A 26,557-nucleotide genomic window follows, 5' to 3' on the forward strand; every position below is an offset into this window, starting at 1 on the left:
GTACAGCTAAGCTCTACAACGTACTACCTATAACTCTTTCTAACTAACGCGCCGGCCGGCCTACACGACGCGATATAATACCTAAGTCAAAAAAGCTAATTTAATCGGAAGAGGAAATTATTATCCGATATATTTTCTACTAAAATTGCGTAGTAAGGAGGATATGGCTAACTAACTATTACGCGTTGGTTTGGGGTGCGGCCACAGGCCTGAGGGTATGAGTAAGGAAGTGGGGCTCTCTGGGGATTCGGGGGTTCAGGGGTCATGTATATAAGCAGTCTGCTTCGGACATTCTATTTTAGACAGGACATCGACTTTATTTTCTTCGTATTTTTGTGCCTTGCACGCGTGCAAGCGGTTCTGGCCCTCTGATCAGGCCAATCTGGTGTTTATTGTGTTGCCTGCAAGCCCGCAGAGTCTTTTCTTTGACCTACGTGAAGTGCGGCCTGTGAGCGAGCCACTGTCACGCAGGTGTGTTCATTCAGAGACCTGCTGAGGGTATATTTGTGGTGTTGTGGTTGTTCTGTGTGTTTTCTCACCATAGTGGAAGAAATACAGCCGGATAGCGGTAGTACAGGGGGGGCTCGTACGAAAGTTCGCTGCTGTGGTGTGTGCGGCAAGCCTGGCCATAACGCGCGCACTTGCCAGGAGGCTAGGAATTATCTGATTTAGCCGTTTCTAATGTAATTGTAGTTGCTTCCCAATATTGTTGCGGTATAATTAAGGATAGTTGTTATAAGGTAGTGGAGACTGTACGACTCGCTTATATGTACGACTCGCTTATAATATACGTTAGATATTTATAAATATATAATTTATAAGTGTCTTCTTCTATTAGGAAAACGGACAAGTTCGTCTATATCTAAAGTTACAATTTTAATATAAATGGTGGTTCTAGTAGGTTTAATAACGGGCTACTGGCACGCGCAAGGAGAAAACGGAAGTCATAATCAGTTTTAGTTACGGCAAGTAAAGCCGAACGGTTCTTAGACCCTCTTCAGCTCAGTGTGATGCTCACTGTGCTCACCTTTTGCTCACCTTGTGAGACCAATACGGAGCCAAAAAAAATGTGTCGGGTGTCACTATATAGGTAGGTAAGATGCACAGCGATAGCATCCATCCAACTCATTCACCCCCTTTTCTCACCCTCCCGCCAACTCACAGCTTTCCTCTCTCACAGAGCACACATGCCACCCCGAATATTACCAATTGTGTCAAGCTTGGGCTTGATGTTACCAAGGCTGTTGTACTCCGTCGAGCTCATCCCCCGCCTCGTGTTGGCCGCACCCCGAAAGCCGCCGCGGCTGAAGCCCATGCCCAACAGTGTGCTGACGACAGTGGTAAATGCGTTGTCCGGGTCCTTGACGACGCTGTACACAGCCATGCCGACTTCGCCGGCAACGCCAATGAGCGTCAGCAGCCCACGCACGCTCGTCGCAATGAGACCGCCTCCGGTAGGTCCGATGAAGGGAATGAAGAATAGGAAACCCATGATCATGTTCAGGATGAATTCTTCCCGCCTCCTCTTCTCGATCTCCTTGGCCTCTTCGACAATCTTGTCCATTTGTGCAACAGCCTCTTCCACGGCAAAGGCCGGCAGCGAGCCAGCGTCGGTAAGGTCAGACATTTCAATGTCGTGCTCAAACTCGGCGAACACCTTCATGTCGCGGTAGCGGTTGAGCAGGTCCTGCGCCCCGGGAAGGGCCTCGGTAATGACGTCTTTGGGGTTGCTGAGCCTCACTTTGCCGCTGTCCATGGTGGGGAAGTCGTGGAAATGTATACTGTTCCAGTTGATGCAGTCCCTGACCTTGTCCGCGTCCAAGAACTGGCACCCGTTGGCGAGCGACATCTGGCGTTTGGAAAACCTGATCCAGTCCTTCTCAATGCCCCATGTGTCAAAGATATCCTTGAAGAAGCCGTCCCGGTCCGTCAGCGTGAAAGTGGTGTTGGGGTGTTTACTGTTGAAGCCCGGCTCAGGATCAAATTCGACCCTGGGGCATTTGTCCCTGGGTACCATTTGCTTTCCATTCTTACAGCCAGCAAATCTTTCACACGCGGCTCCACACCACGCGTTGGTGCATGTGTCACAGCAGGTAACTGTCTTCATCTCGCCGCACTTGAAGTACTTGTCGACCTTGTCGGTGGCCATGAAATTCTTGATCTGCCCGGGGATCTGCTCCTTGACATAGCCCTCCCAAACCGAGAACTTCTTGTCGTAGCCATCATCGATGAGCTTCTGGTACTTCTTGAGCGCGCCGTCGAAAATGGCAACCTGGACATCGACGATGTATTGTTCCAGGCAGTGCGACGGAATAGACCCCTTACGGTCCTCGAGCTGCTTGAGTGTGGTGTATTGCCCTGTGCAAGCAGGGAGCTCCTCGTAGATCAGTTTGTCCTCGGTGTCGTCCGTGATGCTGCCAGACCCATCCAACCACTCTTGAAGGTCTACGGCCCAATCTGTCGTGCCCAAAAAGTTGTGCGAGTGGTAGAACTCTGTTCTCTTCGCCTTCATCTCGTTGTCCATCCAGGCCACCCATTCTGTGTCGTCGTACACCATGATATTGGAGCCTTCTTTTGTGTATCGCTTGTTGACCCTGCCGGAAGCAATGATCTCGTCGAGTTCGGCATTGGCAATGTAGCCGGAAAATGCTGTGCACCGGCCTTTGGCGGCCTGGGAATTGCGGTTATCGCCCGTGAACAGACAGTTCTCGCCATCACAGCCGGCCTGGGCCATCTTGAAAGACCGCCCATAGCTCGTCACACCGACCAAGATCTTGTTGGAGGGGGCACCAGCCTTGGTGATCATGGAAAGTGCGTCCTTGGTCTCGGTCTCGTTGACATGGGACCGCAGGCAGCTGCCACTCGGGCAACCGGGAGATGTCCACTTGTTACCAGCATCCCACTGGCCGTGCAAGTCATATGTCATGAAGACGATGTAATCCAGGGCTTCCGCCATTTGCTTGATGGGGAAGGCACGGAGGTACCAGAAGGACGCCGGGGCTGCGAACGAGACCGTCTTGGACGTGCCTACCTCCTGCTTGATGCTGGCCAAGAGTCGGTAGTAGTTGAGACCATTGACCGGATCGTCAGCGGGGATGTCAGGGATGTCAGGGGCTCCTGGGTATTCCCAGTCGAGATCGATGCCATCTAGATTGTGCTCGTTTATAAAGGAGATGATATTCCGCTTGAACACGTCGCGATTGCGTGGTTGGGCAGCTTCGCGTAGAATATCGAACGTGCCGGGCAAAGCAGAGAAATCCCATCCGCCAAGCGATACAATCTTTTTGACACCCTGGAGCTGCTTGAAGGCCTCAAACTGCTCCTTCACCAGGGGGTCCGTGATCTCAATGCGAAAGTCGCCACGCGTGACGTTGGGGAAAGCAAAGTGAATGTGGGTGTATGTGTTGGTGTCGATCTGGCTGGCATCCATGGTCAAGCACTCGCGGTTGAAGTTCCAGCCCTCAAAGTAGCCAAGCTTGAACCTGGCCGGCGGCGTGGAACCCTTGATGATGTCTCTGCCGCAGTTGCTGATGCATCCTGATTTTCCCGGCGCCGAAGAACCCGGAGCACCCGTCTCCGACCTGGAAATGACACAAAAGTCATCCGTCATGCCGCACTGCCCCCAGATATTACAGCACACGTTGAGGGGACACGGGTTTAACGTGCTGATGTTGGTCCCTACAGGGGGCCGGACGGTGCCGTTCATGGTCGGTCCGCAAATTGCATTCTGAAGCAAAGAATATCAGTATCTGGGGTGGAGTGAGTGAGGGTCTTCCGGTCTGTGGGCACTTACGGGAACAATAGCAGGCATGGGGGCAGCTCCGTCGCTGACACACATGTTGAAATCGGGGTACAGCAGCTTGCAGCCGTTCCAGCCCCACGTGTTCTTGTTGAAGTTCTCGAGCTCCGTCACGGTGAGCATGTTGCTCGCTGCGATTTTGGCACAGCTGTCGTCCCTTTTGGTTTCGTAGACAGCGCAGTAGCCGTCGGCGCCCTTCTTGGGTCTCAAGTCGGGCAACTTCCCCTGACTACAACACACATGTTGACCCTCGGCAAGGGTGGAGCACAGACTGCTCTGAGGATTGGCCTTGGTAAAGTCATCTCCAGAGATTCCCTACAAGGTCGTTTCATTAGTCTTCGTTTGGCGGTCACAGAGGAAGTGGACTTACACATTTGTTGGCCAGTGAACCACAGTCGTCGCCCAATACAACCTGGCGCGTCTTGCACGTGCCGTCCGAGTTCCCAGGAGGAAGGGTACTGGGCAGAGTGCCGCTGCTGCAACAGACTCGCTCGCCTAAAATGAGCGATTGGCAAAGATCTTTTCGGTTGTAGGATGCTAGCTGGGTCTGTGAAATCCCGCATCGTCCTGCCACAGCAAAGCAACCCTCGCCTGCTTGCACAGTGGTGAACCTGCAGTCGGCCCGCGGGCTGAGTCTCGCAGAGCGGCCTACGAGATCACGAGGACTCGACTGGTGAGAGATGCTGGTTCCGTTCGAAATGGTGCCGTTCCTGGACAGTTCCTCTACGGGACTCGGAACGCGTAGAGTGACCGTCATCCAGTCCACACCCACGCCCGCCTGGGAGACACATTTGCCGTCGGCCCATGTCTTGACCACCTCCTGGACAAGTTCGAGATTCTTGGCGCTGCTGGCCACGATGCCAATGCTGTAGTCGGCACCTCGGTTCTTGGCTCCACACAGCTGCACCACAGTAGTTCCCGAGATGGACTTGTCTTGGGCATGCTTGAGGAAAGCATCAAGCACATCTGATGTCACACCATGCTGGTGTACCTCGGCGCCGGCGAAAAGACCGATAAGTGACGTTTGCGAGTAGCCAAAGGCAATGGCATTGTTGGTGCATGACGGCTTTTGAGACACGAGGTAGCTCTTCACCTGGCGACCAGCGGATAACAGGTGGTTCACCGAGAAGTCGCCAGCCTTGCCGGGGTGGTGAATGTGGACTGAGGTTACTTCCAAGACCTTGTTGGCGGTTGTGCACAAGGACGCCTGGGTCTCGTCCGGCATGAAGGCAGCCTTCACAGAGCCTGAAGTCTCGTAGTCTGCTGTGCATGCCCTGATGACGGTGGGCGTCTCCTTGTCCTCGGCCATTTGGACGACCATGTTTAGCAGCATGGTCTCGTTGCAAGATGCCAGTTGAGACACATCTGGAAACAGGTACCACGGGTCCTCGCCCGCCTTACGGCAGGAAATAGGACATGATTGCAGTGCCTCGATAGGCTGCGCTTGTACTGCGGAGAGCCACTTGTCGAGCTCATCCTCCACTCCCCGGGCGTTGACAACGGGATGGGAGAGAGCAGAGGAGAATACGTCGTTTGCCAAGGCCCCGGCTGCCCCTGTGGCTACGAGGGCGCATAGAAACGCCTTCATGATGATAGGCGAGACCGGAAACCGATGGGGAGGAGTGGCCCGCACCACCTAAAAGACGATGATGATGCAAGACAGGGTGATGAGTGTAATTGAAGTAGAAGAAGAGGGCAATATGGAGATGTTGAGAGATGCCGTGGAGGACAGACAGACAGGTCCAAGGTCTTGAGCAGCAGATAATGAAATATGAAGACAAGTGCAACGGTGAGTGACAACCTGGAAGCTGACCGCAGTCAACAACTTGGAGCTAGAACAGCCCCGAGTTTGTGGACACTCGAGAAGTGCCCCAGTCCCATGTCAAGGAGGGTTGCGAGAACTCAGACGAGCGATGGGTCGACTGTATCATTCCGATAGCATCGCCACTTCTACCCCAGCTCTTTAGGCATCGCTTGTTAAGTTGTTTCCCACGTTCGGTATGTACGTAGGTTGGACTTAGGATGCCAGTCGCTCGTAGGTACACACATGTAACTGTCCCACGTTTCATTCTTGATGGATTTCGGCAAGGCGCAATTCGTTAAATGTCATATCCACCGATCATTTCATGCACCTGTGTAAAAGAAGCTATCAGCGCCAAGACGCGGCCATGCAGCAAGGTACGAGGTAAGGTCGCATTATGGGGACCCTTCGGCTCTGTTGGTCTTTGTGTTGGTGCGTTGACCGTTACATTTCCGTGCTGCAGGGACAGATTCACCGACGGATATGCCTTCACGTATGTTGGCAGAACGTCTGTTGGTTGTTGTAATGACATACTGCAACATGAGACGGGAAAGCCCAGGTTCATGATAGAGGGTGGGGTGCCTAGCTTAGGCTTTTTCCAGATGTGAGAGAACAACACCTGGACAGGGATGGAATCCAAGATGTCAAAGTTCGACGAGTATGGTGCCTAGGTACGGTGTACTTCCAGATATTCAACCCGGTTAAAATTCCTGGTCATTCAAAACTCGACAAGGCAAGCCAGCCGTGAAGGGACCTGCGTACCTGGGTATCTATTAGAACCTGTCTCTGTCTGTCCCTGATCAAAACCTCACGCACTTGCCCCTGAGGTTTTTCTTCGCCTTCCGGCTCTTGAGACCGTGCCAAAGTATCTCCATTTCGTCTTCTTCTATTCCTCCTTTCAACAACACCACCACGACAAGCCTACATCATGAAGATCCCCTTTGCCCTTACTCTTGCCTTCTTCATCACATCAGTGTGGGCAGGGGGGTACCAAAACTGCCTCGAGAGGGTTTGGCTGTTTCAGGCCTATCTCATCGATCAACATAATCCCGAGGCAGACCGCCAGATTGGTTATCAGTGCACCAACTGGAACAACTACCAATCCAAATGTATAGGCAATTGGGTGCCTTGCCGGGGGAGACAGGGACGCCGCCAGTGCAACTTTGACGATTTCCAGCTCTTTTTGGGCAACCTGCGGCCGGGAATGGCCGGCGTGACACAGACTGTTACCAGGGCGGACCGCTCTCTGGACGTTGAGAGGACTGCGACCAACTGTCTCTGGACTTGGAGAGACCATGAGCGGCCCCCTTACAACTTCAGGGGATACAAGGCGGTCAAGCATGGACGCAATAATCACAACGACTTCATCTACCGGATCGGCCAGATCACCAACGACAACTACAACAAGCCAGCCGTGAGAGCGGCCGCCGGTGCGCAAGCCTTCCGCAACGTCGACGACACGCTGTCCAAGATCACCACAGCTCGTGTTGCAGACCACGGCCGTCACTTGATCCCCGCTGCCCGCAACGCTCTCCCCGGTGTTACGATCTGGGAAAAAAACTTTGGCCCGAGTCCGTACTATCGTGACGGCTATGTACCACCCGCCGGCGTCGATCCAGACGAGAGGCAGTGGAAGACGGTCGACTGGGAGGGTACCATCAACAGTCCCTTTAACCCTTCCGACACCCGCACTCGCGTCCGGAACTGGCTTAATACTTATTATCGGGGTAATGCTGCCAATATTAATGCCCGAGACCACTGGCAAGTACTCAGATCGTACAAGAATATCAGCGACCGGACAAACCGTTGCCGAAAGCGTTAGGTGCTTTACTACTTCAAGTCCATTCACCTGGTCCTATCATCGTTTTTATGGCAGGAGTTGGATTTGATGCGGGGAAAAGATTTGGATGGGAGTCTTCTTCAAGACAGTTTGCTTTCGCTTCTCATTAACATATGCATGTAAATAGAAACATCAGGTACTGATGGCCTAGAAGGGGATTCTTCGTCCCAAACTGCTGCCGTTTCATCAGTCAGGTATAACTCGCCATTTTACGTCTCATCTACATGGAACTCTCCCCTCACTCCATCCTGTCAAATTCATCGCACTCTCCATCCATCATGGCATCCAAATCAACGCTGTTCATCACCTTGCCCCCCATCTCTTCAGGATCGACAAAGTATACATTCTCAGGCCCGCAAGGAAAGTAAATGTCATTCGTAACCCCATAACCCGCCAGCACACCGTCCAGACAGACCAGATGAACCTCGGCGAGGTTGCCAAACTTCCTGAACAATTTCGACTCGGTGTAGGAGAAATACTCGCTAGAGAGCTCCCTCTCCAGTCGCAGCCGTCGGACTTGGTGGGCAACAGCACGAAAGTCGTGGAGATCCGTCGCCCCAACTGACATCACGTCGATGCCAAAGTTGAACCAGACATAGCGGTTCCGCTCGCCCTGCGGGTCGTCCTCGGGCACGGGGTCGAACCCGTCGGTAGCCGTGGTCATGATCTCTGAGAAGGCTTTTTGGTATCCACCGTTGGGGTACTTGCTCAGGTGCTCACGGGCTTCACTGCAAGCGTGCAATTGGGCCGGCGCCGGGGTGTGGGAACGAAGGTGGCGCACTGGTGGCAGACGTTTCTTCATCCATGCGTCCGTCCACGAGTCTGGATCGGTGACCTTGACGGGGCTCGGGTCATGGTGGACCACGCGCACCTCGACGATGCGGGGTTCGACGCTCAGCTCCCAGATACGAGCCCGAAGCTCGGATGGCAGACGGGGGAAGGGGTGGAACGTCGCAGCGGTGGCGGTGGTCATGGTTGTGGTCGTCCAGTGTGTGGAAGTTGACTTCATGGATTCCGTCGGTAAGCGTTGGGCTATACCTCGGGCTGACTTGATTAAATGACGGGAACAGGGGCCGACGGAGGAAGCGAACGAAAGTTGGTTGGAACTACTAAGTGAGAAAATAGGCCTGTTCTGTTGGTGATATCAGACTGATGTCGACCGAGGAAGAAATCTATGTGCCTAGAACATCAACCACCTACCTGTCGGGGAAGGGCTACCTAGCTTGACAGTCAATGCCAAGCATGTAGACCCATGCGCCAATACAACGCAACGTAATGATGGAGGCTCTTTAGGATGCATTGGGGGAGTACTTGGTAGGCAGATTTAGCAACAAGCAGTTGGACAGAAAAGTCCTCAGTGTCGATGCAAAAATCACCTTCCTAAATTGTGTCTCATTGGATCCATCAGATGAAAATCCAAGCCCTACCCTTTCATACACGGGACGGAAACCTTTTAGCCTTAAATTTTTTTTTATCTTGTTGGTTGTCCTGATGTTACATACCGTAGGGCTGCGCCCCTGCCAAGTCCGCCGCTCCATTCGGTTGCTACCGGCTCGCTACCTCGCTAGAGTGGCCAGGCTCGGGGCTGTCTTTTTTCTTCCATTGCCTACTAGATGCTATGGATTCATGGCTGAAACTATCGTTCCATTTGACAGTAAGGTAAGTGGTATCAGCAAGCCTGTTGGTAGCTTCACTGGGATACTTCGTCGTGACAATGATGCTGGCCCTAACTCGGTACCTGTGTGTACCTTAGGTTACCTAGTTCGGGAGCCGAGGCTAAGCTGGAGACATCAACAACCTACCAGCCCTCCACTCAATAGAGAGGTCTGCGTTCACATTGAACGTTACTCAAGTTGTTTTTGACCGGCTCAGCTCTCCCTCCTGCCGTTAGGTACTGGTGTTCTTGCGCCTGCACCACTCCATCTATCTTTTCGGTCAACTTCACTTCGTCATCCTTCGTCAACATCATGAAGGCCTCTTGGTTGTTGTCTTTCATTGGGCTGTCGCTTCTCGCACGCAGAGCGAGATGCACCGACTACCCTCTACTTCCATACGACCCAGAAACCACCTCTGACTGTGCCGACTGGTTCAACAATGACGATGGCCGGTCTTGCAAGTGGGTGCGCGACTACTTCGAGGCTACTCCAGAGGAGTTCAGTCGTTGGAATCCATCTGTCGGCCTCAACTGCGAGCCGTGGTACGAATGGAATTCGTACTGCGTCATCACATGGACCAAGATCAACAGCACCCTGCCGGCTACGAGCAAGACCACAACTACGAGCAGCTCGACCACCACCGCGCCCATTCTAGGGCCCTCGCCAACAGCCTGGACTGATATGGGCTGCTATGTCGAGGACCCAGAGCTTCCCATTCTTGACGTCAATTTCAACCCCAACGGAGACTCGTCTCTGAGCGTTCCCAAGTGCTGGCAGACGTGCTATCGCCGTTTCTACGATTATGCCGGCGTTCAAAACGGCAACCAGTGCTGGTGCGGCTCCTATGTCGGCGGCGAGTGGGCTGCCAACCAGACCAGCTGCAACTCGCCCTGCACAGGCAATCCTAGTACCTTTTGCGGCGGTCCTGGATTCATTCGGATTTACAAGGCCGAGCAAAACGTGCCTCCTGTCACCACAACTTCAACCACCGGCACTGTCAGTTCGACGAGCACATCTACTTCTGGCGCGAAGCGTAACTTAGATGCTGTCAAAAACATGGGTATATTCTAGACGCGAGGTACTCAGTTGATTGATACGGCTTCACGACGGATAATGGGCAAAATGTTGAGGTTAGGGGTGACTTGTCCAGGTACTCTGCTACCATGTACCTTAGGTTTAGATATCTTAGCTAGCTCTTTTCTTGGGTACATAGCAATTCGAAGACCAAGATTGATATGACCAGGCATCATTTGTGAATCTGCCGCTTTGTGTCATGTTTGCCAGATTGCTGGAAGACACTCATGTACCGACACGGGGAAAAGTTTCCACCCTTGCCATTGATGTCTCCGGTTTGCGCGCCTATTGTGTCCCTTCACCGTTCTTCCCAACGGCACCTAATGGGACACCGAACATGTCTTGACACCCGACAGGCTCCAACATAGGAAGTCTTTTGGTTATCCTGAACCTCGGTCGTCCGAGCCCTCCCTAGACATAGTGTGGCACAGCCCATGGAATATAGCATTATACCTTTCCCCCGCGAGTGGAATGTAACATTAGACGTGATGCATTAGGCGGTGCGGTGCGCCACCTGAACATGCGGGACTCGTTTAGCAATCTCGGCCCGCAACAAGCAAGTCAACATTTCTAGGTTCCAGCCCTGTGATTGTAACTCCGGCCGGTAAGTTGCCTACCCTGGGTATAATTTTCGCCTTGATGGCTGTTGGGTCAGCGCAACACTGAGGACTGAGCTTCGCCTCCACTTTATTGATGAGACTCGCTTCGAAGATTGCTACCTTATAGGCCCAAACCTCCTTGGCACACTCCTTACAGAATAATTGGCACCGCAAATAAAGAACCCCATCTTAAACTGTGAACCATGCCTCAAAAATAAAGTAATAGGCTGTGAAACTATCTGTTAAGGCCTATCAAGTATCTGTGAAGACCTATAATCTATCTTTAAAGGGGTACAACTATCTTTGAAAGAAGTTGTAACTGTGCACCCTCCCTTTTTGTTAACCGTGCATCCCCAGCTGGATTAGCGTTCTGTATAGCTCCTGGAATTTAAACTTTAAGATTTAATATTTACTTCTAGGCTGTATTGCTTAATCACCTACGTTTTAAGTGCCCTGTGGAAATTGTGGCTCTGTGGGCCTACAGCTACCCGCACCCACGGTAATGCCAGTGGCCGATTTTGCCCTGTTTTGTATGGGCGTGAGCACGTTTTTGGCAAAACGCAGCGAAATCTTTGACTTCCAGGTCAAGCTTTGACACATCTGCGTGTTAGGGAGTGCAAGGCCCTGTAAAGCCCCCGGGAGGTATATGGTAAAGGTCGAGTGCAAAATATATTACGGAGTACAACAGTGGTATTAAAGAAGGCTAGCGCTATAAATATAGTAGGTCACCCACTATTACTCTGTCATACAGCGCTGTAAAGTGCTGGAGCCCATGCACAGCCAGAAGTAAGGTACAAGCACCGTGTCGTGAGTTTCCGCTGTACAGCAGAGACGCAAGTCTAATGAATTAATAGCCAGCCAAGAAGCTAGGGTCATCGAATACTTCGTGAGCGGCCGAGAAAAGCTACGAGGGTGGTACTGTTACTCCACTACAAAGTATCGTACCTATCTACCAGTGTTCCGTCCTGATACAACGATGCTGGCCCCATGTGAACCTGCATGGGTCTTGTGTCCAACTGCCCAACACAAATGCAATGCAGGTACGGCTTCGCAAGGATCACACATCCACTGCTACGATAAACAGATGTTGGCTTTTAGCGAGGCTCTAGGCCCAGGCAACTACCACGAATATTTTCACGTTCTTGTTGAGTCAACGTTGCAGCGGTCAGGCTGACCAGGCTTACGCTGTAGTTAGTCTCTCGCCAATACAACCATTCCTGTTCCGCCAGCCTATATAGCAAGTCAGGTCCCTCTGCAATCTGGACCCGAAGACTGGTTCACCAGGCTTACGCTTTAATCCGAGTCCCTCCGGTCGCCATCCATCCATTGCAGATCACGATGTTGTCCTCGACATCCACCCTTGTCCTCCTTGGCGGTCTTTTCTCGGCTGTGGCCGCTGGAAAACCTGCCTCTGTGGTAAAGGCTCGCGACGGCCTCACGCCGTCGCTTCCCTATGACCCAAACACGACAAGCCAGTGTTTTTGGTGGGTTGATATCACCTCAGCCACCACCTGCGACACCATTGTCAGGGAGAACTACATCACCCTGGAACAACTGAGGCGCTGGGTAAGAAATCTGCAGTGCTAGCTAGACCAAATCTGACCGGAGTCACTTACCATATCCTTTAGAACCCATCACTTGCTAGCACCTCAGGCTGTAGCTTGCAGGTCGGAAGGTCGTACTGCGTTGAGGCCATTGATGACTCGGAGCCTTCGCCAGGACCCTCGTCGACCTCAACCTCGAGCACGACGAGCGTGTCCTCCGCCTTGACTTCCAGTTCCAGCACTGTCGTTGTGACCACCTCCACTTCCTCTTCATCTACTGTCGCTCCCCCAGTAACAACCACGAAGCCCGGAAATGGTATCACCACGCCTACCCCCACGCAGGCCACCATTGTTGACAACTGTGACGCTTTCCACTTTGTCACGGCCGGCCAGACCTGCGAGGTGGTTGCTTCGCTCTACCGGATCTCTCAGGATCAGTTCAAAGCGTGGAACCCCAGCGTGGGTGCTTCTTGCACCGGATTGTGGGCTAATGCTTACGCTTGTGTATCCATCATCGGCCATGAGCCGTCGCCCACCACATCCGGCAACGGCATCACCACCCCTACCCCAACTCAGGCCACCATTGTCAACAACTGCGATGAGTTCTATTTCGTCGCGAACGGTGACACTTGCGAGAGTGTAGCAGCAAAGCACGGCATCACCCAGGCTCAGTTCCTCAGCTGGAACCCAAGCGTAGGCTCAACCTGCACTGGACTCTGGGCCAATGCCTACGCCTGCGTCTCCATCATCGGCCACACCCCTACCAAGCCTACCACCACCACTAGCGCCGGCAATGGCATCGCCACCCCTACCCCTATCCAACCCAACATGGTCAAGAACTGCGATCTTTTCTACAAGGTCAAGTCGGGAGACACCTGTGCCGCTATCGCCGCGTCAAAGGGAATCACCGTGGCCCAGTTTACCTCTTGGAATCCCTATGTTGGGTCTGGCTGCACTCTCTTGTGGTTGGATTATTATGTTTGCATCTCCATTGTTGGACACACCCCTACGCCTGTCAACCCGGGCAATGGTATTCAGACGCCTACCCCGTATCAGGATGGAATGACTAGCTCATGCAAGACCTTCCACTTTGTCCAGTCTGGCCAGACTTGCCAGACCATCACTCAGCGCTACGGGATTACTCAGGCAAACTTTGTGAGGTGGAATCCGGCTGTTAGGAACGACTGCACTGGCATGTGGGCCAATGCCTATGTCTGTGTTGCTGTTTTGTAGATAGGGGGTCGACGTGTAGATGTGTTAGGGATAGGGTCTGGCTCAATCTGGGGAATAGATCTCTTGTAACGCAGTTAGGTAGATATCCAAAAGTCCTCATGTAATTAGTTTTGAACAATCGAACTGTGAAAGACAAGGGTCCAAGCAGCCAGCCAACGGCCATAATACTGAGAAGCACTGTGGTCAACGATGTGATTTGAGACCTGTTTGTGAGATATCTAGGACTTACATGACGAGGTGATGGCTGAATATATACAGGATGCCCCTGAATACCTCAGAGACCCCGTTAGATTCGAAGACTGTCTTCTGCATCTATCATCCCGCATCGACTCTTGCTAAAGATTTTCAAGTTACCAATGCGAATCACCTCCAAGTCACAGACCAACTGCTTGCCATTCAGAATTCGCAACACGTTTATGCCGATACCTTCGATGCTCTCAAGTCTCAAGCGACATCGCATCACATCAAGCTCATCGAGAAGAGTCAAGCCACAGCGCAGAGGCAAATCGAACTGGGGATTCAACTTCTTAATGAAGTCAGTCAACTGAGAGAGATCACTCGGAATTTCATCAAGGATCATGACAGCGGTGGTGTTAAGAAGGGCAAGAATATATGGCGATCTGCCTTGCATGCGTGACAGGGTGGAGAAAACTGACCTCAACACCTAGGCTACACTCCATCTTGCAGCCGACACTACCATCTACCGACTTCTCTCGAAACTCAACGCCTTGAGAACCATCTGTGATTCGAGTTCGCCTTCTAGAAAAACACAAAACCAAGTCTCAGACGGTGTGACTTCGCATGGATCAACGTCAAACAGCCCAGGGTTTGAAGAAACTCGTAAGCTCACTGTTAGCCGCAAGCTTGGAGTGCCAGTGTCGCCCGCGTACGCGGCGCATGGGAAAGGACTGGCAGTTTAGCCACTTTGGCTCTTTGTTCAAAATCATCGACGTTGAAGAGTCGCACTTTCGAGGTTGTTCCTTTAACAAATCATCACGTCTTACAACACGGGAACGGCAAGTAGGTATCATATTCACAGGCTTGAGACGACTTTGCCGAAAGGCTATACAGATGTCAGTTACCTTGGCCTATGGAGCTGGTGGCTACAGTATGGGGAAGGCAGCCTCGACTTGGTTCCCCATGGTGGACGCCAGGATTGCACCAGCTTGGAGGATAGTGGGAGTATTGGCGTCTTTGGCAGTGCATTTGCTCGGACCTCGGATGCGGTCTGAAACGACTTTAACGCGGTGGAAAGATTTTGCCGCTTTAGCATTTGCGAAGATATTGTGGTTGTTTCGCAAAAACGCAGCATCACCTTTAGACGTGAATGAGAATAACCAGTCATTGATTTGTGAACTCGTCGATAGCGTAAGTTTACATTTTCTTTACGTACGTGCGGGCCACAATGCAGACACTTTGCAATATGGTGTTAGCTCACATTCGCTTTCGTTTACCTAGATCGCTTGGGAATTCGGAAGTGGTTGGAATTCTCGAAAAGAAGGCGTCAATCTTGAAGTTGCCATCTCTCTAATTTGCTTCATCAAATCGTTGCTCGACTCTGGAATCCCCCTACAAGGTACCTATATTCACCAACTCTCAAAACCACAGGACTATCAATCAATCGCGTTTTGACTACCATACACCCCAAAAGGTCGCCGCTGGGTCCCCTATCTCGATTGCAGGATTTCTTTCCATGCACATTTGGTGCTCTGTAAGCTTGGGTACTCACTCTTGTTTGACGATTCGTGGGTCGGATTTGGTAATAAGCACTGGTTTCACCACATTCTCACCAACGTACCATCTGAGTCGACTCTTTCCAGAGACAATTGCCAATGTCGCTGTACCCGCCAGGGCTGCACATCTTTGACCTTTCTGTTAAAGGGTTTTCACGCTCATACGATCCATCCACTTCCCTTGGCTCCCCTCCCATCACTTTCCTGCGACATTTGGAAGAAATTTTTGAGAGGGCTCACGACCAGGAGGTTCTCCGGCTTGTGACCTTCCAGGCTTTTCACCTATCACGCACTTGCTGTTATCCACGCCATGATTGCCTTTGCCATGTACCATACCCATTAAACTCAAGCCCTTCGAGTTCTTGTCAGGACAGCAGATGCAGGTGGAAGCCACAATTCTCAGAAGAGTTATCTGAAATTGAAGCCGAACATCGTTTTGAATTCGCTTGCTTCGAGAAGCTTCTTGGTGAGCTCGAAACGGAACTTGAATTATACTTGAGAATCCCAAAAAGAGCAATGAGGATATCCTTAATTTTGGCAAATGGTCTGAGAACCAGAATTATCAACGGCTTGGGGCAGCTCAACGGGAATAACTTGACAGATGATGAAATCTCAAGGGGGGAAAGTCTTGGTGTAGTGTGGGGTCCAGAACCTAACACAGAGATATATGGCTGGGACCGAGACACCAATCCTTACGGGCATGATCGGTTTTCTGAGACGATGGATTATTGGTTCTACAACCTAGATCGTTTGGTTCCAGAGGCTCCCTGGACAGGATATAGTCGGTCGCCTCAACAGGCTATGGAAGAGTGGAACAAGGATAGGAAGGCCAAGGAAGGGTTGAAGTAACTGTTGTTGTTGACGCGCCGAGTTAAAACATGTATCCAGTAAGAGCTAAAATTTTCAGGGCCATAACCTTGGGTATCACGACAGACGCAAAACAGAAAGTTAGAGCTTTCTATCTTTTCACTTGACCAACGACGATCTACTGTGAATATGTGAGCCATGAAGAAGGTTACCAGTCCTCGCCGGGTTCGCAAAGCCCATGTTCAAGGGCCTCCGGATACCAATAGGTACCTAAGTAGGTAACTCAGTGTAATACACGGTAACTTTCCCGAACATTCCGCAGTACGTAATAGAGACTCTTCTAGTTTGTCTTGGGTTGTTTCCCTAGCATTCGCTTCCCAAAGATCCTGCAGCGGGCATTCCATTCTATGCAACATGACAGATCTTGGCCTTGAGAATTCCGCCCCACGCTCTGCCTCGATCTCGAAACTAAACGTAACAAGTGCAAAAAGCTCGCGATGATGGCCAAGTGTAGAAAGCAATACTACAATACCCTCTAGCTTCAACCACAGTTCCGGTATACACTCCCAAAAATTCCTGGGTTGGCACTCGCGAACAATTCTCGAGCAATGCTAACAAGGCAGACTTGGAAATAATGATCGACGCTGCTCTGTGGCTTAATTCATGTATTGACTTTACTTCTCTTAAACAGTTTTGTGACCGGTTGGGTCACCCACCCGGCAACAACAACCAATGACTAGGAAACAACAGTCAAAAACTTGGATGTAACCCTAAGGTACATTTGCCTTACCCACTGTATGTATATATTCGGCTCCGGTACATTTTGGATACCATAAATGTATTCTTGGCTATCCATCTAGACCTGACAGCCACCCGCCATGTAACTTGAGGAAGTCGATAGCCTCACTTCCAGCTGTACACATGATGCCATCTTCTCTTTGGCCTCCTTGGCTTGTTACATAGCAAACTTCAACACCACATTATGTCTGGCCACGGGCATCTGAATTGTCCGGCTCAATACCGACTTCGGAGAAAAGAACCAAGCGAAGATAAATACCTGGCAAACAGCCATCACCTTCAGCTGCCAAGTCATCCCTCAGTATCCTTCATCATCTCTCTCCATCCTCTCCCAAAAGGCAACCTTCAGCCACAACCATGAAGCTCACCACCCTCGTCCTCCTCGCCACCGGCGCTCTCGCCCTTCCCAACCCTATCCCTGCCCCTGAGGCCGCTCCTGAGGTCTTCAACATCACCGAGCGCGACATCGAGCCCCGCGCTGCATACTGGTAAGCACCTTTTCCTATCCTCTCCTCTTTTTCACCCTAATCAACTAACCTTACATCTTCAAGGACTTGGACCCCCTACAACGGCGCGTCCTCCTGTACCGGCACCCCCACAGCAGGCGGCGTGGTGGGCTACTCCAGCTCCCCCTGCCGCAACCAATACGGTGCCATCTCCCGCGTCAAGATCACGTCCGACTTCTGCACTGTCACCGCCTACAACAGCCCCAACTGCCCCAGCCGCGAGTTCGGTACCACCTACGGTTATGGCACCAACATTTGCGCTGGCGGAGTGGCATATCAGAGCTTCAAGGTCAACTGTGTTTGAGAGATAGACATATGGCGAACCATAATGATAACACATGATAGATGGAACGTTCATATCAAACTCAAATACCCAACTATTTACCATTCGTATATGTATTGCTCGTGCCAATCCCCTCCCCCTTAATCACTCCTAGGCCTCAACCTACAATTAACCCCCTTCGTCCTGTAAAACCACCGACTGCTATACCACCAAACCTCATTAGGGTCCTCCAGCTCAATGTCAAACGTCGACAGCAACGTAGGCACAAGCTTGTACACCTCCATCATACTCAAGTTCCTCCCAAGGCAGATCCTAGACCCACCACCAAATTGAAGCATGGCTTGATTCCACAGCTGCATCCTTTCCTTGTACTGCTCGTCATTCTCCCCATCCCGCTGCAGCCACCGGTCAGGGTAAAAGTCATCGGCGTTCTCACCAAAGACCTTCTTGTTACGACCGACAATGTAAGGGTTCATACCGACCATTTGGCCACCTGGGACGACAGAGCCATCAGGGAGGACGAGGCCACCTTCGGGGACGATGCGCTCCATGATCATGGAAACAGCAGGGTGGTAACGGAGTGTTTCGTTGACAACGGCATCCAAGTAGGGGAGGGCACGGGCTTTGCTGTGGGCCGCGGGTTCGAAGGCCTTGAAGACAGAGCGGACTTCGGATTCGAGCTTTTTCCACACACGCTGGTCCTTGAGGGTGTAGTAGAAGAGGGCGCGCAGGGTGATGGCTGTGGTGTCGGCACCGGCGATCACTGTGGGGTAGATCGTGTTAGCATCGAATTTCAAGGCAAGGTACATGACATGGGGCCGAGTGGATACATACAGTTCAAAAGAAGATAACCAATAATCTTGCCCTCGTCAACGATCTCTGGGTGGGTCGACTTGGACTCGATAAAGTACTGCAGGAAATCGGGCTTCTCGGGGTTGAACACCTTATCCTCGCCCTTGAGACGGGCCGTCATCTTCTGGATGGCAATGTTGGTCACGTTGGAGATGTTGGGTGGGCCGAGAGGGTAGATGGGGTTCTTGTCGAGGATGTAGTCAGTCCAGGGCATTTGGCCGCAGAGAGCCAGATAGTCGATGGACTGGTCGGCAACAGCGAGGGTGCCATCAAAGTCGTAGCCCTTTTCCATGTAGCCGAACTTGGTGCTGAAGGTGACGATACCGAGGAAATCCCAGGCATCTGAGCGTGTTAGAGTATGTTCATAGCCAGGAAGGCGATGGCGGGGTCCAGACTCACAGTATCCTAGCCAGTCGCCAAAGTTGCAGACCTTCCTGGGCTCAACAAAACGTTTCTTGAGGTGTTGGAGCAGGTCGGCCACCACCTTGTCCATGTGTGCCTCCATAGCCAGCACGGCCGGGACCGAGTAGTGGCGCACAACAGGTCTCTTCAGTCTGGCATGCTCGACATTGTTGGTCTCGCTAAACATGTGGTAGGTGATCTTGCCATCGATGATGGAGCTGCTGTTTTTGTAGAAGTCTGACTTGACCCATTTGCCATCGGTGTTGTAGATGGTGCGAGAAAGCTCAGGGAAGTCAAGGTCCAGGAGATTTGGTCCTATCCTGACAATGGGGCCGTACTTCTCATGTAACTTCTTCATTGTCTGGGCATACTCGGCCCCGTAGACCTTGGATAACCGCCACAGATTTGTCCATCCTGGTCAAGACATGTCAGCTGTCATTCTGACGGGAACAATGACGTGCATTTTGTTGTGCTTGAGGGAGCCGACAGACCTGCTAAAAATGGCCCGGGATACTTCTTCAGCGGTGAGGTCTGGTAGGCGACAAAAAACCACAAAAAGCAAGCGATGGAAGGGGCAACCACTAGAAGGGTCAGCTTGCTGCTTTGAGCAGCGGTGAGGACAGTGTTCCAATCCCAGTCCAGCGTTGCGCCGGTTGGCACTGGGCCGCTGGCTGATGACGAAGCTGAAGCCATGGTTCCTCCCTGTTCGAAAATGTCTCGAGAGAAGAGGGTGAGGGAGAGACGGGGAGGCCGGTAGCGAGTTTTGTGACCGGGCAGCCGTGGGCTCGGGGATGTTATGAAGGTTCATCAGGGAGACAGCATTCGGATGCGGGGTTCCCACAGGAACTGGCCATCTTTCTTGGCCTCCCCCCAATTTGTGCTCTAGTGTATTAAAGTATTGGATGGGTGGATGGATGGATGGTGTTGCAATGCAGCCCGGCTCCAGTTTGGAAAGGTCGACCTGCTGGAATCATTGATCATCGTCGGGAAGTGTGGCCAAGGTGGATGGATGGATATCATCTGCAGTTGGACGCACTGTGTGGCGTTGTGCAACCCTGCCCCGGTTAGTTGTTGATTTAAGCTGTCAGCGGCTGCTAACCAACGGCCCCACAAGCCGACCGACGGCGGGATCCAATCCCCGGGCCTTGGTTGATAATAAACTTTCTTTTCCCAGCTGTGCCAGTATAATTTGGGCAAGGCTCCCCTCTCGCCGAGCCATGGGGGTCGCGGAAGCGAAAAGACCAGCCCAAAAGAGATTCCCCTTTCAGGGCTTAGTGTTGGATAGCGGATTGGCACTGTGGCCTGTATGGATAGCCATCTCATTATCTCGTGTTACTGATGTGTCGAGGAAAATGCCGATCCGATGGTGCTTTTTTGTACAGATACCTGGTGAAGAAATGGAGATGATATGGCCCAAATGTTATGATGAGATACGGTGAAACAGAAGGCCATTACATGACATTCATCATCCCACGTGGAAAGAACGTCAGAACCATAGATCCGGGTACTGCGGGGGAGATAACTTAAACAGCACACAGCAAATTGGGAACATGTGCTTCCCCTCGGAAATCCATTGGCCAACTCTGAAATGTCTCGGCCGGTTGTCCGAAGGAGGAAAGGGGCCCGAGAGACTGGGAGAGGGCTTCACTCTCGCTTTCATCTCCCAGCCGTGCCATCGTTCTTTTTTTTCTCCGGCACGGCATTTTCACCCACCACCCATGTGCTGCGCCGCCTGACTGCTGCGGTACCGTAGCATCTGTCTCTTGCAGGTCGGCACTGTGCTTTATGCGTCCATATCTTCACCACCTATTGTCTCTGATGCGGGCTGGATCATGGATGTCATGTCGTTTGAGTCCCTCCCTCCGCCATTTGGTCTGGACCTCACAATCTCACTAGTCTCGTAATGTCTAGGGTCATCGTGCCAATAAAAACAAAGCAGATAAGGAGTATTGCGCTATTAGCTCGAGGTGCACGGGTGGCATTCGTGGGAGCTAACCGTTGGCCCGGACGATCCGTTCCTGGACCCGGCCGGGTGTTCTGCCGGGATGGGGCCTGTCGTGCAACCTGCCATGACAATGGAACGTCGTTGTCTGAGCGCAATCCCCAGACGGAAGAGGATGAGCAAGTCAGTATGAAATTGGAGACGATCAATGCACCGCTATTCACATGAAGATGCTCAGGTTTAGGTTTTTCATCGGGCATACAGGATCGACAGGTCTATTCGCAGGAAGGAGCATGAACTTCACTCACCGACATTTGATGGTTCTTCAGTGGCGGTTGGAGAAATGTCCAACATCCTGGCCTGCAGAAACGTAAGCCAATGATTTAGTCAATCACCATTCGTGCTTCTGCAACAACTTTCTTTTTCACCTGCACCAGAATAATGCCAGAAGACCCCAGGGGGTCAAGCCACGTACTGGTCACTCGTGGTGGGTCTGACTGGCCGCTGACAGTCTCTTCAAGCCACAGGCCAGCTTGGTGACCTCATGCGTTTGGCAGCATACAGAGAGCTCCACGTTGACCTTCAGGCACGGGATTGATAGTCTAGATCCTGAAAATGGCGCCATCTTCAAAGGCTCAGCACCCTCTCCACTAAGTTCCACTATGCCTGGGGCTGGTTGTCTTTGCGAGGTCGTCGACAGTAGGTACAGATGATGCTGAAGGTCGATTCTTCTACGGATATGATGAAGGCCGTAGTGGACCGCAGCACTCTCCCCTGAACAATCAGGCGTCCCGCAAGTCAAGACAGGTTCGCTTTTGGAACCCAACCCCGGTGCCAAACCCTTGGTATTCGCATTTCACGTCCCCCTGCCAGTGCAACACGCCCAAGGTGATCGACACCGAATTCGAGAGAAAAAGCAACACAAGTAAGCCGGAGAAGACACGGCCTGCATGTTTCGAAACTTGCAAAGAGTTCCTCCGCCGCCCGCCTGCTTCTTGAACCTCTCTTCTGTGAGGCTGATCCCCCCCTTTCTGGCCGTTGAGCCATATGTAAACCCAACCTAATCTTCAGACATTGCGTGCCTGGGTTTGGGGGTCCAATGGTGGCGTTCGGTGTCTTATTTCTTTACTTTCTCATGCGACACTCGTGGGCGCTTGTATGAGGCTCTATTAACCCGGGCACTCCTCCCGCGTTTTGTCACAACTGGTCTCGACTCGTTAGAGATTTGTTACTCGTCTTTGTTCAGTTTCCTCGCTCCTTGAATCTGACATTGTCTCCCATTCCATTAGTTGCGATGACGCTCAAAGGTGACGCCGTGTGGGCGTTGGGGGTGATGTGGTTTTTGTGTACCCTGGTGTTCTTGCTGATGTGCCTCCGACTGTACACCCGCATCGTCTGCTTGTCGTCTTACGGACTTGACGACCACATCTACATTGCGGCCTTTGTAAGTGGACTTTCTGAATCATGTGGAATGATAGACATAGACTAACAACTCCACTACTTAGATCTTTCTCCTCATCTTCACCGTCTTTATCCACCTCTCGGGAACCGTGGGCTTTGGGCAGACGATGGAGGAAATCGGCGACATGGAACTAGTAGTGAAAGCCACTTTGTACGAGTGTATCGGTCAAGGCTTTGCCATCGTCGGTATGGCCATCGCCAAGGCGTCTCTGGGTACTTTCTTGCTCCGTCTCGTCACTGTGAAGTGGCACAGAATCGCCATTTGGTCAGCCCTGGGGCTCGTGAGCGGCGCCTCCATTGCCCAAGTTCTGTGCTTCTGGCTCTCATGCGTTCCCGTCAACTACGTCTACGACCGCCGCATCGAGGGGGGCTACTGCCCCATTGACACAAGGCCGACTTCTTATCTTCTCTGCAGTATGTCTTGATCACTTGAACTGATGTAGTGGAGCAAAACGCTGACCTGTGCACCTACCTTTAGCTTCCACCATCGTCGTCGACTTCTTTTTCGCTCTCTTTCCCTGGTTAATCGTCATGCCCTTACAAATGCCCAAACGCGAAAAGTTCACCATCGCCGGTAGCATGAGTCTCGGCTTGATGTAAGTTCACCCCTCACCCAGAGCACCTGGCTCGGAGTCCTCTGACCTTGCTGTTCTCAGTGCTGCCGCAGCTGGCATCGTTCGCACCTTCGAAGTCGAAGGCCTCTACACAGCCTCGTACCTCAAGGACTCCGTCGGTCTCATCGTCTGGTCCTCCGCCGAGATGGCCATCACCCTCATCTGCATCGGCATTCCCGTCTGTCGTCCCCTCTACAAGCGCGCCTTCCGACGTCTCCTCGGCGAGAGCACCAGCGGCTACCACAAGCAATCCGGCGGCAAGGACGGTCAAGGGTCCTCTCACGCTCTGCAAACCATCGGCGGTGGCATTCTGGGCTCCGACGGCAAACCGATCTCAAAGAAGCTTGCGCAATCGCAGCAGATATCTGCCAATAAGGATGGTCGCACCACGGTTACAGGGCAGAATGAGAGCACAGATGATATCAGCTTTACGGATGTCAAATTGGGCGTTGATGGGCCATTTACACGGACGACGGTGGGGAGGGGGTCTGACGGGAGTGTAGGCAACGGGAACAGCTCTGATGAGGAGATCCTCAATGAGTACAGGCGGAGTCAGATGGACGACCACAACGGGCGCGTGGTGAGGGTGGATGTTGAGGAGGGAAGGGTGCAACATGGGGAGCACAGTCAGGCGCACAATCACAACGGTATCATGATTACAGAAACCTACCGAGTGGAAAGGTCCTGACTTGAGATGAAAATGTTAGGGGAGAGAGAAGCACGGTCGTGGGTTGACGTGTGAGGCAGTCCGTCAACCTGCAGTGGGATGGCACAGGGAAAAAGGGCATGGGATATTCGGTCGTTACTTGAGGTATTATGGAGAGTTTGGAGTTTGGTAATATCGGGCACATGATACATACCTCACCTGCATGGCTCTGGGGTTGTATGATTTAAACACACACGTAGACAGTACATATGGGAGACGCACCATTCCTCTCGTTGTCTCTTCCGTCTTCCTGGTGCTTGTGGAAGGGCCCTCCAACACCGTATCCGTCGTAGCCCGTAGGTACGAGAATGGGGCGGTCGTGCCTGCATTTGACTTGCTCCAAAATCCTCAAGTGAACAAGAACGCTCCTTTTTGGAGTCAATAATTCAATTTCTCGATTCACATGGACTTCCAACATTACAAAAAGCACGCCGTCCCTTTCTAGTCCATCCTCAAGGGCGTCACGAACCAGAAAACCGCCCGCACTCATCCTCATGTCAATCCCATCACACGAGCAACCATCACGACTCAAGACACAAGTTGAACCCCGCCATCAACACTCACTTTACCATTGTTTACTCGACAACATGGCAATAATTGACCTCATTCACCTCTTGGTATTTTACGCATATTTTGTATGGGTCATCGTCTACATTCTCCGCCAAGCCATGGAGCCCGAAGTAGTTCACGATCGGGGAACCGAAGAGATTCGGAAGGGTTACGCCGAATGGGCTGCCAAACGTGAGCAAAGAATTCACGTATAACTGCCCGGTTGAGCCATGTCCTAACGTGAGCGCAGAAAGAAAATAAATATTCGAGGGATCGATGGAGTGACTGGATGGTCGCAGAGGTATTCATGGACCGATGAGGAGAACAGAGAGATCTTCACATAACGATTTCGTGGGATGATGAGTTCTAAGCATCCGCAGCAAGCTCTCTGGGTGATTGGGCACCTTTTTCTTGACAAACGGAAGACAGCAAATACCAAGGACAACCTTTGTGAGACATAAGCCTATCGTCAGCAGACCAAATCAGGTACGAGTGGCCTTCATTTCGACATGATCCCCCTTGTCATACTTGCACCCCTGGGATGGTTGACTGCCGGTGCCATCGAGTACTCTTTTTCGGACCTTCTGTAAGGTTCATTAGCAAGAGAGACGGGTTAACTGCATGGCCCAAGCATCTGAAGTAAGAGGTGAGCGCGCTACAGAGTACGTAGAGCCTGAAGTAACCATCGTAGAGTTGGACTTTTTGTAAATGGAATGATTGATGCTCGGGGCAGCACGGATAAAGTCTCCTTGTATGATCAAACACTTTCTGATTTGAATCAAGAAACAAGTCATGCTGTATAGGTACTTTCTTGGTGCATATCTGTGAGGTTGTGCATAGTGGTGAAGCTATGCATATCTATGAGCTTATGCGCATCTTGTGTATGATGTGCACTACTATGTGGTGACATAAATAGATGCTGTCAAATTCTATACTGTCATAACTTTGTGTATACGCTGCTGCATAATACTTATGAATATCATCCACCACCTTTTCTTTTGCCCAACCACTCTCTCTTGTCCTTGCGTGAGGCTAACCCGTCTCTCATTCGATTGTAATGCGCTCATACCCTTGACCTCGAGATCTCTCTCGTGAGTTACCAGTCTCGACGGGAGCAGCACCCTTCCCCCGTCTCAGAAACCTCAGTACGCGAGATGCTTCTTCATCCGTCCTTGGGTCGGTCCACATGCGGCGTTTGCGACTCTTGCTTCTATCGGTGGGTGCTTCCTGCATAACCCCGAAAATCTCATCCGCAGCGATTGTCTTTCCATTTACCTTACTTTTCTGTTCCGTAGTTTTTGAGGCACCGACCACTGTGTCCTGATCAGAGTCATACTCCGGCCGGTTGCTGTTGTCAAACATATCTTCTAGGTTCTTCCCGCTAGGTTTATGTCGAGATGGCAGCGGTGTCGGCATCGACTCTTCAGCCATGGCTTCGAGGTCACTGGCAGGCATCACGCGCGGCTGGTCTTGTCTCTCAGCTCCACCACCAATCCGGAGCGCAGACACCGTTTGAACCATCTTATCCACCAAATTCTTCATGTTCATCGCCCGCAGCGTCTTCCCCTCCCCCTCCCCAGCCCACCCCCGTTTTTCCATCCCCATATCCCTCCCCTTCACCGTCCCCGTCGACCCCACAGATGAACTCCTCCCCCTCCCCGTAGAGTCAAAGCTCCTCACACTCCCCGCCGGACTCACCCCCCTCCCCCGTCTACTTCTGCTCCTCCTCCTCCCCTCCCTCTCCTCCTCCCTACTCCTCCACCCATATCGACTCCTCCTCACAGTCCTGACCCCCGCAAACTCCATATTCTCCTCACATCCTCCACTGATACAAGCATCACACAGCCGTGAGGAAATAAACGCCTCCCTTTCATACGTCACTTGGTGACCAGCAGGACACAGCCCGCCCATGTCGAGCACATCGCCGGGGTTGAAGCTTCCGGAGTGGAGGTAGTCGTCGCAGAACTTGTAGGCGGCGCAGTGCTGGCTGTAGACGATGCTGTGGGAGCTTTTGGACAGGTGGGCTTTCAGAGGGTTGGTGGTGGGGCGGCGGGTGAAGGTGTAGTTGAAGTCGGGGGGGTGGATGTTGAATTGGAGGTAGAAGGAGGTTGAAGGGGCGTGGAAGATGCAGGGGCACCTGGGGAGGAAGTCAGCGGGCGATGGGGAGGAGAAGGAGAGTGAGTGGGGGGGGTGGCATCCATACCAAAAGTCGTAGATGGTTCCTTGACACATCTTGAGGGTAGTTGTGATGAGTGGGTGATGGACGTCTCTAAGGAAATGGGAGTCGCTCGTGATGTGAATGGAAGGGTCGAAAAGGGTAGAGGATACCGGCCACAACGTGAAGAGGTCGAGTGCAACT

At 52.1% G+C, this 26,557-nt stretch overlaps 10 protein-coding genes across 10 annotated transcripts; 6 read left to right on the plus strand and 4 right to left on the minus strand.

The window, feature by feature from the left end:
- Positions 1-1,068: 1,068 nt before the first annotated feature.
- On the minus strand, positions 1,069-5,387 carry QC761_0070970 (uncharacterized protein; the record flags this gene model as incomplete). Its single annotated transcript, XM_062872702.1, has 3 exons — positions 1,069-3,727; positions 3,794-4,114; positions 4,170-5,387. The coding sequence occupies 3 exons, from the start codon at positions 5,385-5,387 to the stop codon at positions 1,175-1,177; spliced, it is 4,092 nt and encodes a 1,363-aa protein (XP_062732711.1). The 3' UTR covers positions 1,069-1,174.
- Positions 5,388-6,528: 1,141 nt separating this feature from the next.
- On the plus strand, positions 6,529-7,422 carry QC761_405550 (uncharacterized protein; the record flags this gene model as incomplete). Its single annotated transcript, XM_062878834.1, has 1 exon — positions 6,529-7,422. One exon carries the CDS (start codon positions 6,529-6,531, stop codon positions 7,420-7,422), a length of 894 nt encoding a protein of 297 aa, XP_062732712.1.
- Positions 7,423-7,678: 256 nt separating this feature from the next.
- Positions 7,679-8,869, minus strand: QC761_405540 (uncharacterized protein; the record flags this gene model as incomplete). The annotated part of the gene is made up of 2 exons (XM_062878833.1): positions 8,641-8,869; positions 7,679-8,472 (listed from the first exon to the last, which is right to left on the minus strand). The coding sequence occupies exons 1-2, from the start codon at positions 8,738-8,740 to the stop codon at positions 7,679-7,681; spliced, it is 894 nt and encodes a 297-aa protein (XP_062732713.1). The 5' UTR covers positions 8,741-8,869.
- Positions 8,870-9,407: 538 nt separating this feature from the next.
- Positions 9,408-10,166, plus strand: QC761_405530 (uncharacterized protein; the record flags this gene model as incomplete). The annotated part of the gene is made up of 1 exon (XM_062878832.1): positions 9,408-10,166. The coding sequence occupies one exon, from the start codon at positions 9,408-9,410 to the stop codon at positions 10,164-10,166; it is 759 nt and encodes a 252-aa protein (XP_062732714.1).
- A 1,888-nt stretch (positions 10,167-12,054) lies between these two features.
- On the plus strand, positions 12,055-13,586 carry QC761_0071010 (uncharacterized protein). The gene is made up of 2 exons (XM_062872703.1): positions 12,055-12,334; positions 12,397-13,586. Exons 1-2 carry the CDS (start codon positions 12,107-12,109, stop codon positions 13,543-13,545), a joined length of 1,377 nt encoding a protein of 458 aa, XP_062732715.1. The 5' UTR covers positions 12,055-12,106; the 3' UTR covers positions 13,546-13,586.
- Positions 13,587-16,958: 3,372 nt separating this feature from the next.
- On the plus strand, positions 16,959-17,782 carry QC761_405503 (uncharacterized protein). Its single transcript, XM_062878831.1, has 2 exons — positions 16,959-17,371; positions 17,435-17,782. The coding sequence occupies exons 1-2, from the start codon at positions 17,241-17,243 to the stop codon at positions 17,691-17,693; spliced, it is 390 nt and encodes a 129-aa protein (XP_062732716.1). The 5' UTR covers positions 16,959-17,240; the 3' UTR covers positions 17,694-17,782.
- Positions 17,736-20,499, minus strand: QC761_405500 (uncharacterized protein). Its single transcript, XM_062878830.1, has 3 exons — positions 19,418-20,499; positions 18,507-19,340; positions 17,736-18,435 (listed from the first exon to the last, which is right to left on the minus strand). Exons 1-3 carry the CDS (start codon positions 19,617-19,619, stop codon positions 17,813-17,815), a joined length of 1,659 nt encoding a protein of 552 aa, XP_062732717.1. The 5' UTR covers positions 19,620-20,499; the 3' UTR covers positions 17,736-17,812.
- Positions 20,500-21,389: 890 nt separating this feature from the next.
- On the plus strand, positions 21,390-23,631 carry QC761_405490 (uncharacterized protein; the record flags this gene model as incomplete). The annotated part of the gene is made up of 4 exons (XM_062878829.1): positions 21,390-22,312; positions 22,374-22,743; positions 22,808-22,925; positions 22,986-23,631. Exons 1-4 carry the CDS (start codon positions 22,163-22,165, stop codon positions 23,629-23,631), a joined length of 1,284 nt encoding a protein of 427 aa, XP_062732718.1. The 5' UTR covers positions 21,390-22,162.
- Positions 23,632-24,143: 512 nt separating this feature from the next.
- QC761_0071050 (uncharacterized protein) lies at positions 24,144-24,659 on the plus strand (the record flags this gene model as incomplete). Its single annotated transcript, XM_062872704.1, has 2 exons — positions 24,144-24,390; positions 24,628-24,659. 2 exons carry the CDS (start codon positions 24,144-24,146, stop codon positions 24,657-24,659), a joined length of 279 nt encoding a protein of 92 aa, XP_062732719.1.
- Positions 24,660-25,242: 583 nt separating this feature from the next.
- On the minus strand, positions 25,243-26,430 carry QC761_0071060 (uncharacterized protein; the record flags this gene model as incomplete). The annotated part of the gene is made up of 2 exons (XM_062872705.1): positions 25,243-26,335; positions 26,402-26,430. 2 exons carry the CDS (start codon positions 26,428-26,430, stop codon positions 25,243-25,245), a joined length of 1,122 nt encoding a protein of 373 aa, XP_062732720.1.
- Between the last annotated feature and the right edge of the window lie 127 nt (positions 26,431-26,557).

This window comes from Podospora bellae-mahoneyi, chromosome 4 (genome assembly GCF_035222275.1).
Source record: "Podospora bellae-mahoneyi strain CBS 112042 chromosome 4, whole genome shotgun sequence".
Taxonomy (NCBI): Eukaryota; Fungi; Ascomycota; class Sordariomycetes; order Sordariales; family Podosporaceae; genus Podospora; species Podospora bellae-mahoneyi.

Coding starts and splice junctions, on each gene's coding strand:
- QC761_405500 (XM_062878830.1), bottom strand. CDS start 19,619: ATGGCTTCAGCTTCGTCATCAGCCAGCGGCCCAGTGCCAACCGGCGCA. Junction 19,341..19,417: donor TCCCGGGCCATTTTTAGCAG/GTCTGTCGGCTC, acceptor TGTCTTGACCAG/GATGGACAAATCTGTGGCGG. Junction 18,436..18,506: donor TGGTTATCTTCTTTTGAACT/GTATGTATCCAC, acceptor TCTACCCCACAG/TGATCGCCGGTGCCGACACC.
- QC761_0071010 (XM_062872703.1), top strand. CDS start 12,107: ATGTTGTCCTCGACATCCACCCTTGTCCTCCTTGGCGGTCTTTTCTCG. Junction 12,335..12,396: donor TGGAACAACTGAGGCGCTGG/GTAAGAAATCTG, acceptor CATATCCTTTAG/AACCCATCACTTGCTAGCAC.
- QC761_405503 (XM_062878831.1), top strand. CDS start 17,241: ATGAAGCTCACCACCCTCGTCCTCCTCGCCACCGGCGCTCTCGCCCTT. Junction 17,372..17,434: donor GAGCCCCGCGCTGCATACTG/GTAAGCACCTTT, acceptor TACATCTTCAAG/GACTTGGACCCCCTACAACG.